This window comes from Cupressus sempervirens, chromosome 5 (assembly GCF_028749045.1).
Source record: "Cupressus sempervirens isolate cs-2001-9-10 chromosome 5, ASM2874904v1, whole genome shotgun sequence".
Taxonomy (NCBI): Eukaryota; Viridiplantae; Streptophyta; class Pinopsida; order Cupressales; family Cupressaceae; genus Cupressus; species Cupressus sempervirens.
In genome coordinates this window covers 761092131-761111289 of record NC_143122.1, presented here as the reverse complement: position 1 = coordinate 761111289, position 19159 = coordinate 761092131, and the positions used below count along the sequence as shown (strand labels likewise).

The 19159-nt window shown below is 36.1% G+C and overlaps 1 protein-coding gene across 8 annotated transcripts in view; it reads left to right on the top strand.

Annotated features, from left to right (window-relative positions):
• LOC149558135 (uncharacterized) overlaps positions 1 to 19159 on the top strand; it is a 216360-nt gene that overhangs the window by 179489 nt on the left and 17712 nt on the right. The window contains exons 8-10 of one of the 8 annotated variants that reach the window (XR_016364985.1): positions 67 to 176; positions 383 to 520; positions 765 to 1207. The exons of 1 other annotated variant lie outside the window; for it this stretch is intronic. Coding sequence is in view for 4 of the 7 variants with exons in the window: in XM_089832512.1 (XP_089688638.1) it covers positions 765 to 907 (143 nt within the window). In the remaining 3 variants the exon portion in view is untranslated. Of the gene's footprint in view, positions 1 to 66; positions 177 to 325; positions 737 to 764; positions 1208 to 19159 lie in introns of those variants that run through there. 6 more of the 8 variants (XR_016364984.1, XR_016364986.1, XM_089832516.1 and 3 more) reach the window with 6 other exon arrangements.

Below are 19159 nucleotides of genomic sequence, written 5' to 3'. Positions count from 1 at the left end.
ACTAGGTTTGGGGTTTTTATGTTTTCTGTTTTATTCTAAATGATTATTTTGTACATTTTATTGCAGTTTTTCCTATACTAGAAGACATTCGTTATATTATGAATGACCTTTTAAAACTTTATAGAAGTTTCCGGCAGAGCTAGCGGTTCTCTTCATGATCTAGAATTTGATGCTGGGTAAGATTGGTGCTCCTATTGAGGCAGTTTTTTTAATGTATTTTGTTTGATTGTTTCTTCCAGTTGTTTTCATTTAAACAATTTTAAAGTCTAATGAAATTTTTAGTGGCTTGTCATGGACACCATTTCCTGTTCTTGTGGTTTTACAGACACAAGTAGAATTACCCATGTGTGTAACAGTGGCCTGGATTTCTGGCATATGTTAGGTGAAGTAGCTGAAGTTCTTTGAGAACTTCAAATTCTAGTCTGCATTGATTCAATGTCCCACCCAGCAAGGAAACCAAAGAACCTTTACCAGGCAACTTATTTATTGAGACTTATCTCGGCTTATGTGACTGCTACAGGTAATACATTGGTTCAGAAACCTGGATCCATTTCAGAGCTAAGATTCCCAAGGACACCCCCGAAAGATTATTATAGTTATAAGATATATTAATTATAATTTTGATTTTATTTTATGTACCGTTGGTCCGGAAATACTTGCATCTTTCTATTGATGACTACTCCCAAATTTGGATTTGTGATATAAATACTCAGCTTCTGCCATATTTTCTGTTTTATTTATGTGATATTTGTTGGTTGCAACAGAGACTATGACTCCTTGTGGTAGCAGTCTTTGCTGCAAAGGGATTTTTTTCTGCTTAGTAAATCTTGAGTTAGGTTATCGAAGGCCAAAAAGCATTGTGGGCTATGCACACCATAGTCTTGCCACATGTATGCTGGAGTTGTGATGGTAAAATCAGGGTCAAGTGCTTTTGGGCATGACCCTTTGAAGATCTCTGCCACAAACTCAATCAATTATTTTATGGACACTTTACATCTCTGTTTTAAAAATCTCTATTATAACAAATTGCATAAATCAATGTAATTGATGAGTCATTTGACACATGACTTTATGCTTGCAGAATGAGAAATGTCATTCGATGCATTTTATTTGAATGCTGACTAGGATTGGAAGTCACTTTTGCAATGTATATCAACCTTTGTTTTGTATTGTGACTAAGGAGGGTTGCAACTAGACTTTTCCTTGACTCCCATTGTATAACTGTAGCTTGTTTTTGGTTCTGCATAAATGTTCTCTTAAGGGTTGGACTAATTGCCGACTAACTGCCAAGTCCCGATTTTTTGCCAAGCTTTTCAGATGGGCGAATTTTCTAAAGAAAAACACAGCGATTTTTAAAAAAATAACTCTCCTGCACCTGTCCTGTGTTAAAACGCAAAAAATGGCATTTTTGGTCATTGCTTTTTATTTGCAGCGATTTGATTTGTGAGTGGATGAGAAAAAAGAGGCTTCCAAGCCCTTGCTAGGTGATTGCAAAAAAATGGAGGCAGTTTCGAGTGGAGGCACAGTCACACCCAGCACAGCATTCTACTTCTAGGACTAGATTCCGTAGTTCTTCTCCCTTATTTGTAGTTGAGCTTGGAAGAAGATGCAGTTGTAATCATGTATTTACTTTTAGGTTTGTAGAAACTATTTACTATTTTGCTTCCAGCCATCAGCATTCCGCATGAGAATGCAATTTTGTTCTAAACTCAGCTTGTTTCTTTTTTGTTCTCATTAATTAACTCTTTGGATGCATCTTCTCATTGAATTTTGCAAAATAAATGCATTTGTAATTAAATTTAAGTGGTTTTTTAAGTTCCCAAGTTTTCCCCAAGTTTTTTCAAAAGCTGGCCAAATTTTCCCAATATTTTTTGGGGGCTTGGTGAATTTTTGCGGAGTCTGAGTTTTCTATCTATGATAATGACAAATATTCTTATGTTCCATAGGGACTTTTCTCCAACTTTGAATTTTTAAGTTGGCAGGATGGTAGGGGATATTCCTTAGCAATGTCTAAAGTTTTCTAAAATTGCGAATCCATTCCAAAATGGTTTCGAATTCAATGGATCTCTGTCTTATGACAAAAGATGCTTTAATGTTCTCAAGATGGTCAATCCAAAGGTTCTAGGATGCAAAAGCTCCCTATTTATTTGTTTTCTAAATAATGGAAAAATGCTTTTAAAGGCAGCATGGGTTTCCCATGTGCCTTCCCACAGCCCTTATGCAATTCTAATCCTAAATTCTTGAACATTGAAAAGAAAAACCATAATTTTTTCTGTTGTGTCGTCTAGTGCCAGTGAGGTTTATGGTTGTCACATTGTCAATTCTTAAGGTAGTAAAGTACTCACAACATGTTTTAGAAGGGGATTCTGATCTGGGAGACATTTCCAGCCATTAAGGTAGGCTCGACATTGTAATGCCCCCTTTAGGGATATTCTTATATTTTGCCCGAAAATCAGAAATTGAATATAAGAATTTTAATATAGTTTAAGAGTATAAATTTACCAATTGAAATGCCTTTTAACAAGATAAATACTGGTTTAGGTCCCATACACAAATTTAGTCACTTGGAAATTGACATTAAATAATAAGTCAAGATTGCATCAATTTTTGACTCATCATTAGTGTACTTCATGAAATAATATTAAATTCCCATATTAAGATCTAAATAGGGCATTAATTCTTATTCGGATTCCCATAATAACCTTGTTAGGAATTCATGGAAACTTTTACAAATTGTAGTCTAAATGTTGGTCACACTTCTAGAGTGAAGGCATGTTAGGTGGGCCACCATTTCATCCCACAATTCACCTTGGAGGCTGGCTGCCCTCAATGTTCATGCTCAAGAGCATGGAAGTTGGAACTTACTTCCCACCTCCTAGTCCATGGTCATAGTAGCCTACTTGACGGGACCTTAAGATGGGCACTGGCCCACAAGCATAACATTCATCTAGGGGAATCACACTAGGGTCTCGTGAGCTCAGAAGGTTGGGTATTCTTCCTATTCACAATATTTCTCTAAATTGTGAATAGATTAAATGAATCCTTTATTGTATACAATTGGGAACACATTCAGATTACTTACAAAATTCAATAATTGTTGCAAATATTGTTATAGCATGACTAATATTTGCACGATTGAATTTAACTTTATTCGCTTAAATTATCTTTAATCTATTTTCTGCTATTACTTCTGGTCATCATTAAACTAATTATTATCTCTTTCTTGCTCATTATTTATTTGATAATTTTTTCTTTGTTTTATATATCCCATTTGGAGAGTCACAACTCTTCATGACATCCCTTTCCCTTAGCTAGAGTCACAACCTTTCAAAGCTGAACATTGTCTTAATAAATCCTAATTGACACTCTTAAAGAAATCACTTATCATTTGGATGTTTATTTTATAATTTCCCTAAATTTGGTTGGCCCTTAAATTAGGATTTCATTTGGCTTAGTCGCCAATAATTATTCTATCACAACTGGTTTTAATTATTTTCATTTTTGAGTCACCTACCCATCATTTTTCAGTTGCTCACACTTTATTATTTGATTCTAAGATTTGTTTTATAAAGCCCTAAGTTTAGGTGAGGGTATGAGAGTCCACCCTTCCCAAAATTGAGTGTTCACAAGGAGTTTATATTGGAATGGCCAACAAGGGAGTGTGTGAGATTGTTTGTGCTTTGCAACTTCTACCGTGCATATGAAAATCTATCACAATTTGTTTTTGTCGGGATACTATGATCTTATGCCAAGTTGCCAATTTGAACTAGGATTTATTTTAGAAAATTTCAAGTTTTGTAACTTGTTACTCTCTTTTGCCAACATGCTCTAAATTTTTTTAAACTAATATCTTTGTCATTCTTCTCTCCAAATTCACTAGTATGTGTTCATTATGAAGTCATTAGTGTCTCGTGATCAAAACTTTATAAGTTTTGGCTACCTATTATAAATGCATGAACCCTCTAAAATCAATCAAACATCCCTCTTTTGAGTTGAAGTTGACAAATATTGGACTAGCATCACAAATGTAGTTATGTTGAGGTCTTCATAGACATTCCTAAAGGCATCAACCAAAATGATTGTTTTTGCTTAATTCTCTCATGACAATGGCTTAGCCCATTCAAGTTTGCTAGTTCAAGTCAAAAATAAAAAAATGTGGTAGAGCAACTCGAAAAAGTACACAATTGGCTAACTCACCTGTTCCTTTAGACACTTCATCTTCAAGTGGGAGTATACAAAATAGCTAAATCAAACTTGTTAAATTGCAATATTGAAGGTTTGTTGAAGCTGTTAAAAATTCCAAGCCTCATGGAACTTGTCTTGTGAGCAATTGACTTAGTTTGATATAATTGCTAATGTCTCTGTCTATAAGCAAATCAAGAAACTTTGCCAACTTAGTAAAAAGCTCAATGGATATAGTTGGTAATAAGAGGACTTACTTAAAAACATGAGGTGTTTGAAATAATTATTTCGTCGAGTATGACATTTGCAAAGTTGTTAAAGGGTTTGAAAGTACCAATAGCAAAACAAAGGAGGGAAGCAACAATTTGACAAAGTTTTGCAGTTCTATTCAAAGTTGATGAAGTCCAATGAATTCCAACTCATTTTTGCTCATCATCAAATAAAGTAAGTTATTGGAATTATTTAGAAGGCCGACTTACATGGTGAGTATTGGACAATACTACTCTAATAAGTTTTAAAAGATCTTTAGGCGTTTGGTAAGTGTCATCAAAAAATCTTAAAAGGTTTTAAAACTATTAAAAGTGTTTGTTAGTGTAAATAATTAATTATTATTACACTTTATTTAAGTTTACTTAGGTTAAATGCATTATTTTATTATTTATCATATAGACACCTAGTAGTATGCATAGATAGATGAGTTGTCTTACAACATAGGAGTAAGCAACTCATTTTAGCACATGGTGTCTACAACGAGTTTGTATAATCAACTGAGTTGTCATGTAGACAACACAATTGTTCGCACTCTAATTAAGCACATGGTGTCTGCAACATCTCTTTGAGATACACCTCGGTATTCTTATCCTTTCATCATTGCACTAACTTTTGTGCTCAATGGAGGATAATCCACTCTTGGTGGACATGTGCTTAATTGTGAGACTTATCATTTTGCTATCTCCTAGTCATTCTAGAGGCCTTTATATACAGGCACTTCTAGCATACATATACATTCATTCATTCTCATATTGTTATTATGATGATACATCATTTGGTCCATATTGTGCTTGTTCTTGAGCTTCTTGATCTTAGCATCATTTTTCCCTAAGGAAAATTCTTACATGTTATTAGAGCTGAGGGAGCATCATTTGATAGCCATTGGAGACCATTTTTGCTTCACCTCTCGGAGGACCACAATTCAAATCCAAAGAATATGCAGTTATTGGGAGCGTCTAGAGCCAAAGTAGACCTCATCGTTGTGCTTAGAGCATCGATTTAGTGAATTTTGACTATAAATTTGCCTACCCTAGGCCATAGTCAAGTTTGAGGCAAAAAAATTTTACAAACCGAAATCCGAAGGCTCAATTTGTGAAATTTGGTATGATCTTTTAGATTTGTGAATTTAATTTTTAGATCTGCATATTTTTCTTTTTCCCATCTCTACAATTTTTAGATTTGTATTTTAGAATTTTTAAAAACCTATTAGGCTTGTAGAGAAGCATTTTTTTGCAGGACATTAGGTAATCAAATCCCGACGCCCACGGAATTTCCTCATAATCGACATATTCCATCACACACAAATGATGAACTTCACAACCCAATATTTGACTGACCATACATCACATTCCTCACAACACGACGAGTTTCAAATAATTTGGTGGCTTCCAAGCCATTTTGCCCTTTGCGGGCTTCCACATTTATACATTCTCATATTTAGCACATGGTGAATGTGGGACTTTAGTCCCACATCCATCGTCGCCGGTTTTCCTGCTCCCTCTGGTGTTTCCTTTCCTATCGGCGGCCAATTCAACTGCGACCCAGTTGACACTGTCGATCATCGTCCCTCCAATCACCGGCCGATGTCTGACGACCACAATCCAACAATTGATCTCTTGCTGGGATCGTACTTCCTCCTGCCACGTCCACTATGTTTGTAGCTCCATCGACGCTAGCTCCTCAGCCCCGTCAATGCCAGCTCTACAGCCTTGTCAGTGGCCATGTGTGCCACGTAACCCACTAGCTGCTTGGACATGTGGCACCACCACCTTCGGTGCCACGTATATGTCATGACATCACTGTGTGCAAGCCTCAAACACGTCAACAAATACACGTCAGTGCATAGTAGACGACCACGTAATCACCCAGTCATTGTCACGTACACATTTCGTACCGTACAAAATTGATACATCAGCTGTATGGATTGCTACGTCATCCGAGCAAGCCCTTTTCACTAACGTCAACATTTCATGACCCTAAATTTGATGGTCGTTTGACCGTCACAAGTAGGCCAAATTGCATTGCTGTGATGACTATGTGGACGTCAATTTGCCAAATTGCATTGCCGCGACGACTGTTTGGATGTCAATTTTAATCTCGTAGTTTCCTCTACAGTCCCCTCTCCATATGTAGTTTTGATTTGACAGTCCAACTTTGGGAGGCCATATCTCAGTCATCCGGACTACAAATCAGGTGCAATTTTGTTTTGATTTTGGCTAGAATTTCCTAAATTTTTCAATGGTGCTATTATTTTTTAGTTTTGGTGCATGGATTTGTCAGAAAATTTAGTTTTTGGTTATTGTACCTATCCAATCGTACATTTTGCAACTTCAAATGCTCCATACGGGCTCATCTGGACACATTTTCAGGTTCCATTTTTTTTGAAATTGAATAATTTCTCGTTGACTTTCCAGATCTGCAATTAGATTATAAGCTTGTGTTTACAGTGATACCACTTTTAGAAATAGGTTCTTTTTTGCATTGTAATGCTTTGATCAATCTTCAAAATTGTTGTACATCTAAGCTACAATGCTTAGTACAAGATTTGAACTCCAAGAGGAGGTTGTAAACAACAAAATCAGAAGTTCACTAAGGCCTAAATTGGCAAGTGGCTATTGTAAATGCACTAAGTATAAAGTGCCAAAATCATTCATTTTGGGGGCTTTTTGATTGAGTGAAAAGGGGGGGGGTGGGTGTCTCTTGGTGTTGTGTTCCTCTTTTCTTGTTGTTCTCTTTCTTTTCTTGCATCATGGGAGACCTTAAGATTCCAAAATTAACACCACATAATTATGCCACATGGTCAATTAACAAATGGTGTGAATTGATAAATGAAGAAGTTTCTCAATATGCAGATGGCTCTTTTCCTAAACCAATAGGTGATCAAATATCTCAAAGTGAAATTCGTGCTTGGGAAACAACAGATAGGAAAGCCCTAGGACTCATTAGGTTAGGGGTTAGTGACAAGATCCTCTATCAAATCATAAAATATAATACATCCTAGGAAACATGGGATGCCCTTAAAAACCTATATGGCAAAATGACTAAGGAGGATGTCAACAAGATTGAAGATGAGCTTATCTCCCTAGATCCTAAGAGCTTTGATTCTATCTAGGATTTTATCATTAAGGTGAATGAGTTGAGAATAGAACTTAATGATTGTGGTAGTCCTATTAAAGATGATAGGTTGATTTATCTCATTCATAATAAGCTGCCATCAGAATACTCCACATTTGTCTCTTCTTTCAACACCACAAAGATTACCTTAGGGGCTTCCTATAAGAAAATTTCTTTTGATGACTATGCTCAGTTGTTAGAGGATGAACAAGCTAAGTTGATAACAATGGGGATTCTCAAGTCTTCAAAGTCTAAGGCATTGGTGGCTAACAATGAGGATTCTAAAAATTTAGCTGGTGAAAGTTCAAAAAAAGGAAAGAGCAAAAAGAAGATAAGATAAGATAATTTATTAATGTCCAACAAGAGGCCACAAACGGGCCTAAGGGACTGCAAATACAAGCAGGGGCCAATAGGCAGCAAGACCACCAAATGTTGTCCACGAAAGAACAAGCACAAAAACAAAAGCAAAAGAAGAAGAAGAAGAAGAAGAAGAAGAGCACGAGAAACATCGGGATCAAGGGCAAAAGAAAAAGAAAGAGGAAAGGCAAAGAAGTTGCCATCCAGGAAATGTCAATAGCCTTTTAGGGCCTACTTTGATCTCGATTCCCAACTAGCAGGGAAAGTGTCACGAATCACGAATCAGAGAAGTGGAAAGCTAACAAACAAGGGGACATAGAAAAGTCAACACCTAAATCAAATCAACAACAAGACAAGACTTCTCCTAATACCAACAAAAAGGGGGACAATAATTAGGAAAAGAAGAAGTGTGCCTATTGCAAGAAAATTGGTCATGACAAACATTAGTGTTATCACAAGCCGATTGATGAATTGAAAAACATCATGAAGAAGCACAATGTTCTATTGCCTAATGCTTATAAGGAGAAGGGGTCTTCATCTTTAGATTCTAAGAGCAAAGGGTAAGCATTCCTCACAAACACTGTTAGTCAGGGAGAATGGATTATTGACTCAGGTGCCACACATCACATGGGTGCTTCAAAGATAGATTTTTCTTCCATGACGCATTCAGAGGTACCTCACATCTTTGTAGGGGATGATACTAAAGTGGAAGTTGAAGGAAAAGGTGAAGTTGAGATGGAAAATGGAGCATTCAAGGACGTTCTATATGTTCCTAATCTTACCTCCAACCTTCTTTCAGTCTACCAAATCACTCACCATGGAGGTGGAAATAAGGTTGAATTTTTTCTAGATGCACTAGTAGTGAAAAGCAATAAAGATGACTCTATGGTTGCAATAGTTGAAGCCAATCATGATTCAAGGCTTTACACTTTCTCTTCCTTTGTGCCTAAATCTAATGCACATGCCTTGTTAATGTATTCAAATATAGAAAGCAAACTGTGGCATGAGAGATTTGGACATCTCAACTATAGATTTCTTCAACAGCTTAGCAGTAAGAACATGATATATATTTGTTTCTGGATTTGATTGTGTAGAGATTTTTTTACCATCAACGTTTCGAATCACACTACGTGATCCATCATTAGGATGAAAATAGAGCAAGAGATGTAAAACAAAATGATGGATCACGTAGTGTGATTCGAAACGTTGATGGTAAAAAAATCTCTACACAATCAAATCCAGAAACAAATATATATTATGCAATGGATTGTGGAAATCTGATCTCTTTAGTAAGAACATGGTTCATGGTCTACCTCAACTCTAGTTTTTAGATGGTGTTTGTTCAAGTTGCACACTTGGGAAGCATCTAGAAAAAAATGTACACATAAATTCTCATACTTGTTGCATCTAGTGTACACATACATTCTCATATTGTTATTATGATCATACATCATTTAGTCCATATTATGCTTGTTCTTGAGCTTCTTGATCTTGGTGTCATTTTGCCCTAAGGCAGATTCTTTAAGTGTCGATAAGCATTTTCATTACTAAAGCCAATAAGAGTCATACAATAAAATGAAGGTCAAGAAAAGTGTTTTAGTTGCTTAGAGGAGTTGCAAAAGTTGTGTGAATCTTAGAAAGAATGAATTGAGTGGTGATAACATGTTTGAAAAAAGGAGCGATACACTAAGAGAAAAACAATCACTAACTTTCAAAAGTTGTTAAAATACTTGGAAACAATAGGGGCATATGAGAAACTTTCAAAAGTTTCAAAATGAAACATTTTAATGACATTCATGAGACCAAACAGTCTAAGGAATTGAAAGAATTGTTATGGATCTTAATCAAAAAATGAGTCATTTGGTTAATCTTATTTTCAAATAAACTATACATGTCTGGTTTAAGATAACATCATAATGAGTTCAAATATTGTTGTACAATGTACGTTCCAAAAGAAAGTGTCTGTCTAATTCAATTGCACTTGTCCTACAATTGATTCTAAGTTGTGCATGCAAAGTTTTTTCTCTATCTTTTTTTAAAAAGAGAAAGGATGGTTGTCATTATTGAAAGTTTTCAAGAAGCTATCATTCTCATGAAATTGTAACACTTGTCGACATAAAAATAATGGCAATTTTTTTTTGTAATCCATCAAAGAGTGATTAGAGCACATACACAAAGGTAACTAATGATTGACTACAAATCTACCAATATATATCACTCCATATTGATAGGCCTTTGCCATGAGATTGTGGCTCTAAATATGAAAGCTTAGCATGCATGCAAAATGTGACATCATGTACAAAACCTCTAAGTTTCTTCGAATAATGCCACATAGAAATGTCTCCTTGTGGAATGTAACAATTATATGATTTATAAAGCAAATGAAATTGTTGAAAACTATTTTAGAAATTCAACCTGTAGAGAACAAAATGTTTCGAAGAAATGAAGTCTCATGGTATGCCACAATCAATGCTTTCTTGAATACTAAAAAAGTACAGTCGACAAATAGAAATACAAAGTGTGGAATCAAGTGGTTGCAAAATATGTACAAATTGAGTCTTGCAATGAAAACATTTCATTTAAAATAAAATCAAAGTACATGAGCCTTTTTCAATGGATGTTATGGTTGAGAAAGGAGCAAAGATTTTCTTTAAGTACTTTGAAAAGAAATCACCTGTGGAAGTTGTAAAAGCTCTTCAGGTGCAATAATAAAAGGAAGATTCATGCAGAATGTTTATAGGAACATCTTAGAGATGATGTTATTTTATTAAGTGCGGTGACAACAAATGTGTTGAAAGTGGGTTTGTTTCAAATTTCCTTGTAGACTTGATGCATATTTTTCCCTTACCAATGAATATATGAACTCATATTAACACAACTAAATGTTCTAGATTGAAACAATCTCCAATTTGTAGAAAAATCAAATTGTAATAGAGACTTTAGTATTCATATGGCTATGGAGTGTGGGCGAGAATAAGGTATGAGAATTGTTTCAAGACATCCTCAGAGGTGAGTGAAGGTGGAAGTAAAACCATAGTTAGTTTTACCAATGTTTGAAGATTACAATTTGTCCCACAATGGTTTTCAACATTGATCAGTAACATTATAGCAATTTTTTATGTTGACAATCTTAATCATTAAGTATAATTATGAACAATATGGCTAACCTGTATGATACAATCTTGTTTACCATATATCTTTGACATGACGCTTGGCCATGTTTTAGATTGAGGTAAAAGCAAGTTTTGAAGGGGCCCCAAAACCCTTTACATCTAAGAGAAAGATAAACCATTAAGCACGACCAGGTTAAAAAGGACCTGAAACCAGCTAAACAACTAAATCAGGTTTTACAGGCTCTTGAGACCAATAGATGTGATCAGAAAAATCAACCAAAACAATACTGGAACTTGGAAAGTCAACAGATTGGAACATCAACCTGAAAAACCTCCCAAACCAGTATCCAGCGAACCAGTAATGCAACCAGTTCACCTTCACCCGGTCAACATAAGGAAACATAAGATTTTCCTTTTGATATGAATTTTCCCTTACCCGACCGAAGGACCCTATCTAAAGTGGGGGCAGAAGAATTAGACTTCTTCCGTTTAACCGCGATCCAACCGTCCTCAATCTTTGCAGCCTCAGCAACCCAAGCCTCAGAAGACAAAGACCCGAGGAACCCAGGGGACGCAGAAGCCGCCACAACCTCCGTGAGAGAATCAGATGACGTTTGACCCCAAGGAGGGGCATTCGAACCAGGGGTAGAGACCAAAGCATCCACCTCCACCACCGGCTCGGAATGAATGCAATCCTCAGCCACATAATCCATAGAAGCATCCAAGGAAAGTTCCACCAGAGCATCCTCCTCAGCCACCGGCTTGGAGCTAGCCTCAGCCTCAGAATCCTCAGGAGCAATCAAGGAATGTTTCACCGTGTAGTGCTCAGAGGAGGCCTTTGACCACCAAGAAGGTGGTCGCCTAGGTTTGGATTTCCCAGTAGCACAGCGAGCAGCAATATGACCCGTCAAGTGGCATTTCCTACAACGAAAAGGGCTACCTTCGTAATCTAACAATTGTGTCCAAGAACCCCTCGGGGAATCCAAGCAAATCGCCTCAGGAAGGCCGTTAGAAACATCCAACTCTACAAGAAAGCGAGCACAGGTCGAGTGGAGAATATCCGAAGTGTCAACATCCACATATAAGAAATCCCCAATAGCATTCCCAATAGTTTCAAAAATTGAATCTTGCCAAAGATGTAACGGAAGATTAGGGAGCCGGACCCAGATAGGGAACTTATTAAAGGATTCTGAGAGAGGATTGAAATCCATGTGCCACAGTTTGGCCATGAGTGGAAATCTGCCCTGCCAGGAAAAATTATTGTGACACAAAACAATCTTTCTGTCATTGGTGCTTTGAAACTTAACTATAAAAAAACTTTTAGCACACGGGAAGATGTGGGCTTTATTATCTATAAGTGGCATCTAGTTCTTGGAGATCCAGCCATGTAGATTAGCAAGAGAGGGCCAATAGCCGCAAAAGCGAAAAATGGCAGCAAGAGAAGAAAGGTCTTCTGCCTTATGGAAAATGTCTTCAACTGATTCAGGATCTAAAGAAACCCTAATAGGCTTTAAAGCACTTACAGGCGAAATGTAAGAGGGACCAGATGAAATGGAAGCATCATGTAGATCGGCTTCAAAGGCAGCCACGTCTGCAAAAGACCTACATCTAGAAGCAGGAGACCCAGGACGAAAGCAGGAGACACAAAGGCGGAACGAGGGGCAGACGAATCCCTACCCCCACCCGCAGATGCAGCCAAACGTGAGGCAGATGGAACACTGTCCACACTCGCATCACATCCGCCATTATCAACACCACCCAGACGATAGGCGGGAGTAGAGACCACAACATTTCCTGAAGGAGCGGGAGAACCATGCGCAGGAGATCCAAAATTTTGAATAGGAGGAGCGGGGGCCATTGAGCAGGAAAACAACGAAATTTTATGACGCTTGGCCATGTTGATGTCAAAGACTTTTGGAAATAAGTGACAATGCATCTATTGTAGCGCATAGAATTGTTGAAAGTGGCTTGTGCAACTAGTTTTGTAGTGGTCATGTAGTGTCTTTATTTGATAATCAACTATTTGAAAGGCTATAGTCCATAAGCTAGAGAAATTGTGATGATTGATGATCGTTAGTAGCTAAGATTGATGGGATTTCAATGGGGATGGTCTTTAGATTGCCATACAAGTAGTATGCATCAATAAAAGTGAAAGCTTTACAATACTTCAACAAGAATATGATCAAATGTCTAAATAGTTTGGTATAAAATAGCTACTAGCATCAAAAGGTGGGAAATTAGCTTCTTGAAATGCTACATAGCTCCCTTTGCATTAATGAAATTTCAAAATTGATAATATTACTCCACTGACACATGAGAAGCTTATAATTCTCTAAATTAGATATATGGATATATCTCTTCATTGTCATATCAACCAGGAAATAATTTATTGACTAGGGAAACGTCATTAGTGATAGCTTGCATAATCAACTAGTTCAATTTTGAACTAGTCAACATTTCCACATGTCATCATATTTGGTATATATGCTATTGACAATCTAAGGTCTTGGCCAGGACTTAGTGCAAGAGGAACACTTAGAATACAAGATACATGATTATCACACTCAACTGGAATTAGAAGAGCCATAAAAATTTCAAAAGAGAATAAAGCATTCACTATGTTTACAATAAGGAAGCTTTGAGGTAATCTAGCACTGAGGATATCAATAGAAGTAACAACTTTGATCAAGAGATATATTAGCTTCTTCACCCAATTTCCAAGGTTCACCTATTTACAGATAGGGGGATTTTATGGATATCCACTTAATCTACGATGATATGTGGATGCCAAACTTATTTTGATCAAAGTTTGTCTAAGATGGGTGCGGTGAATAGATGTTCAACTAGAAAGAAGATCAACATCTCTTTAGCCATTGCTCTCAACCACTATTGTTGTAGAATGTCAATAGGTACATCAAACGTCGAGATAAAATTAGGTAAGATTATTCTTTTTGGTTATAAGATGAGGTTTCCTTTCAATGGTACGGGGTTTATGTGAGATCATCTCTAGTTGGACCCCAGTTACTTGTATTTCCCCAACATTGAATTTTTATAGGAAGATTGCAGTGACAGATCAAAAGATGTGAATGGTCAAGGTTCACCATGCAATAGAAGCCCAAAGGTTCACAAAGGGAGGAAAGGGGAAAAATCCCAATGCAAATCTAGAATGATCCTGAGAATAATGAGGGAATATCAATCATGTCACCATCGATTCTAAGAGATTCTCTCCCACTAGAGGCACTTGATCCAATTACAAATATTCCATCTCCTCCCTTGTAAAAAATGGCTCCTCCCTCAAAGGATGTCCTTGAAAGGCTAGTTTCTACACCATTGATACAACAACATCGTCATGAAGATGAATTAACATATTCCTCACGACCTCCTTCATGGAAAAAATAGAGTTTGACAAAGAGAAGGGAAGTGGTATAATTAATCATCCCCTAATTTAGCAAAGTTTCAAACTTGTAGAGACCTAAGAAACATAAGAAAATAAAAGTGACATCAAAGCTAAAAGAAAATTCAACAATAGGGAATATGTGCGTTGAAATAGCACAACCCATTTAGAGAAGAAAGTGGATAAACCACACTGGCTGATTTTTTAATGAAAAGGTTTTATCTAGGACTTGCCACTAGAGAAGGGGATATACAAAATATTCAGGTGGTCACTAAAATCCTACTGCAAAGAGTAGAGAAGAAAAGGCTTACAAAAGAGAGATACACAAAACAAGTACAATATCTTACTCCCTATGTAAGAGCTCTTATAGATACTTCTACTTTACCATAAAGCATTGATTGCTTGTCTCTTCACAAAACCACAGGTGGAGATTGGGAGCGAAGCACTTTAGAACATTCACAAATACTAATCCTATGGAAAGAAGACTGAGAAATGGGTGGACATGATCAATGCCAATACCCCTCACTTCCTTTCGAGAAATAAAGCTATCTATGATGAGGCAGAGATAAGGAAACAAGTGGTTGAAAAGGAACTGGGAAATACCAAAAATGAAGAGGTTTTGTACAAAGTTATTATGAAAGACCTTAGAAATGTTAGGAATGGATGTCAATACCTTGATTGTAGAAAAGATTTGTTTGTAATGCAAAGGAAAATTACTGAACCTTGGCTTGAGGCTATAGAATGGAAATTAATAATTATTAATCATATTAAAGTTGAGAAAGAAAGTTAGCAACGAATTTTAATCAAATAAAAACCAGGGTTAAGAATGAGATCTCTACTATTCCATCCTTCAAAGTCAATATCAGGAGCAATTCAAATAATGCAATAAAGTTTGTATGACATGGTCAATAGAGAGCTTTTTGTCCAAGAGGTTTTTAGTAAAGACATTATGGATAAGTTGTGTGACATATCCACATTTCTTAGGGCCTTCGATTCTTGTATACAAAATCTCCAATGTGAGTTAAGTGGGAACATAAAAGCTTGAAGACTTGGAAAGATACAATGACAAATGCCATCATTCTAGAGCAAGTTGATTGCCCCTACCATTTAAATGTCCAAAATATTCAAAGAAAAATATCCTCTCTAGCTAGATCAACCTTCAACACCATGCCCTTCCTTTAGAACTTCACCAATAAAAATGAAGGTTCAATGAAAATTTGTGATAGATCAATGATTGTTTTGGGGGTTTGAGTAGCTGCATGCAATATTTTTTGTTTTTTGTAAATATTGTTGGTCCGAAGTTATTAGATTACTAAGAGTGGGGTGGATTAGTTATCAACAATTCAAACAACTTTTCCCCCTTTCATACAACTATCCAGAAATTGAAGTTAAAGCATCAAATGCAATATCTAGCACATGAAATCATCCACAAATTTGACACAGATTTTGGTTACACAGAAACCCAACTTGGATCAAAACCATGATAGGGATTAGTACCTACAAATGATTTGCACTCTTTTGAAGTACAACATATTAAGAGCTTAACCCTCTAAGGAGTTTGCATATGACTTAAGTGCCACCTTGTCAGGAGATTTAACTCTAGCCCTATCAATGGCTTTACCCTATTAGGGGTAGCCTTGTTAGAGGACTCTAAACACTAATTGAAGTGTCATCTTGTTATAGGATTTATAATGAGGACATTTTAGGATCCACCCGATTAAGAGATTTCACCTATTGTAACTATTAGGGAACACAACATAAACAATGGTATTTGAAATAACACTACCTATGCTTGTTCAATTTTTTTTCAACTCTTTTCCTCCTCTTTCTTCTCTTGATGGCACACTCTTTCCACTTCTTCACACACCATTGGAACACTATCAACAATGATAAAAGCTATCCTTTTTTCACTTGTTATATTGATTTTTGTTGCTTGCACCGACTTGACAAAAACAAAAACACATTTCCATTGGGAAATTCAAATATCCTGCTCATATCTAACAGCCATAAGATGTTATATTATTTCATAAGTCATTTCTTGACCACACCACTAATTCATCGTATTTTGTGCCAGAAGTTGAATATGTTTTTACCTATCTTGAAATTCCTTTAGAATCTTCTCCATAATACTTGATCTTGATAATTGTGATATGTAACATCACCTCCACATATATGTTTATGTCATATAGTTAAAACTAACTCATTACAAGTCATTGCAATCATGACACCTTCCACGAACTCCAGTTTAACTAATCGTTACTCAAGAGCTCATTCTTTGTTAACTTGTTTATCACAGCTTCACTAGTCACCTATCCTTAACATGAAATTGTCTCACTTATCATCTGTCCATCCTAGACACAATTTATCTATAATGACAATGAGTTTCTATTGTAACTAAATCAACTTTACTGACTAGTGAATATCCTCTTGTGACCAATCTATTTAATTTTTCATGGAATTGATAAACCGATTAAATCGCCTATTGATTGTCACTAACTTCTCATAGTAGTTGCACCTAATACTTCACTAATCCTTTCATTCTTGTTTACACTAGTTGCACTCAAGCTTCATCCATTTGATAATACTTGGCAACATACTAAGAACACTAGGTCAATAGTTGATACCAATGACAACACAATAGCTAAACATCATGTAATCAAATCATCACTTGTTCTTTACATCATCACATCATCACCTGTTCTATCAACTTCATCAATTATGCCAAAAATCTCCCCCTTTGACATTGATGACTACATGTAAAACACATACATGATTTTTTCTTCTATCTTCACCTTGACTCGTTCAACTGTCTTTCCTTTTTATTCCCCCCTTTCACCGCGCTTCTGCATACAACATCGTTCATAATGGTTCTCTCTTTTCCTTTCATCTTAAACTCTATACGTGGACATTCACATGCTTTCTTCTTTTATATCTTCATCCTCTCCCATGAGTGTTCTTAACTCAATATCTCCAATGTTTTGTTTTCACTCTCTCTAATGTGTTTTTTTAATTCTCTCCCCCTTTAACAATGATTCCAAAGGTGTAAGTGTAGACCACTTATCTATTCTACTTCAAAATGTTATTTGTTTTGTTTGTTCTTGTTCTTCAACTATATTTTTCTACTTCTTCTAATTGTTATTCAACCCTATTCTATTTCTTTAGTGCACACCTCTTGATTCTACTACTCCCCAAAGGAGTAACATCGACACATCAATTCAAATCTTCAAGATGTTGAATGATTGCACTTAGATTGATGCAACTTGCATCTTCTCTTTGTTTAGCTCAGGTGAGAGGAGTTATTCCCAACCTGCCTCTTAGATACTCAAAGATATCCTTAGGTAGTGGCTTTGTGAATATGTTTGCTACATGGTCCTTGGTTGGCAGATATACCATCCTTACTTCCTTTGCTGGTGCTTCCTCTCTAAGATAGTGATACTTGATAGCTATGTTCTTGGTATTAGAATGCATCATTGGATTCTTAGAAATGTTAATTGCACTAGAGTCGTCACCCTAGATAATCACCTATTCACCAACCTTTTCCTGCATTCTTTCCAAAATTTTCTTTATCCATATAACCTATGTATAATTTATTGCAACAACATATTCTACTTTAATCGTAGATTGAGATATAAAATTTTGTTTCTTACTTATCCATGAATCAAGTCTTTCTCCTAAAAATAATACACCACTGGATGTGCTTTTCGTATCATCCACATTTCCTATCATCCACATTTCCTACCCAATCAACATCAGTAAATGCATCCAATGTGAAATCTCCTTTATGTCCATACCACAGTCCATATTCTTCAGTTCCCTTGAGATATATGAAGATTCTCTTGAGTGCAATCATATGTGATTCTTTTGGATTAAAGAAAAACCTTGCTACTAATCCAATTGGTTGTGCTATATCCAACCCATTGTCTTTTTCTCCATCTTTCTTAGATAGCTTGCATCTTGTAATCATAGGAGTACCAATTGGTTTTTAATCTTCCAATCCATTTAAAAAAATATTTCCTTTATGTACTTGGTCTGACTCATGTATGTGTCATACTTGAGTTGGTAAATATGCAAACCTATAAAAAAATTAATCTCACTGATCGTGGACATTTCAAATTCCTTCATTTCTTTTGAGAACACAATACTCATAACATCATTATCTTCAAAGATAATACCATCAACAAAGATTTCTACATTCAATGACTTGTCTTCACTTTCTACCACTAGTACATTTTGACTCATTTTTCAATGAAAATTGGTTGAATTTTCGACTCATGTTGGTCTAATTTTCAACCAATTGATTTGTGGCTGTTTTTGTCGTTGAAAATTTTACCAAAGCTTGTAGGTGTCAGAATTGCAATGATTTATTTGGTCGAAATTGACCTCTCTTGTTAATAAGACCATTGGTCGAAATTGTGACCAAGTTTGGTCGAAATGTCAACCAAAGCATCGACTAGGATGCCAAACCCACAATGACATCTTGGTTAATGCATTGGTTGAAATGTCAACAAATATTTGGTGGAAATGTCGACCAAGATTGGTTGAAAGTTCCACCAATGTTGGGAAACATTGGTGGAAATGTTGACCAACATGTTTTTTGTTATAAAAAAATTACTAGACGATAAATATCCAAAGTAATCATCGATGACAGATTGGTCTGTGATTAGTTTGGATATTTATCTTCAAATCTTTGGTGGGTCTACCACCATCTTCAGATGAGATTTCACAAACC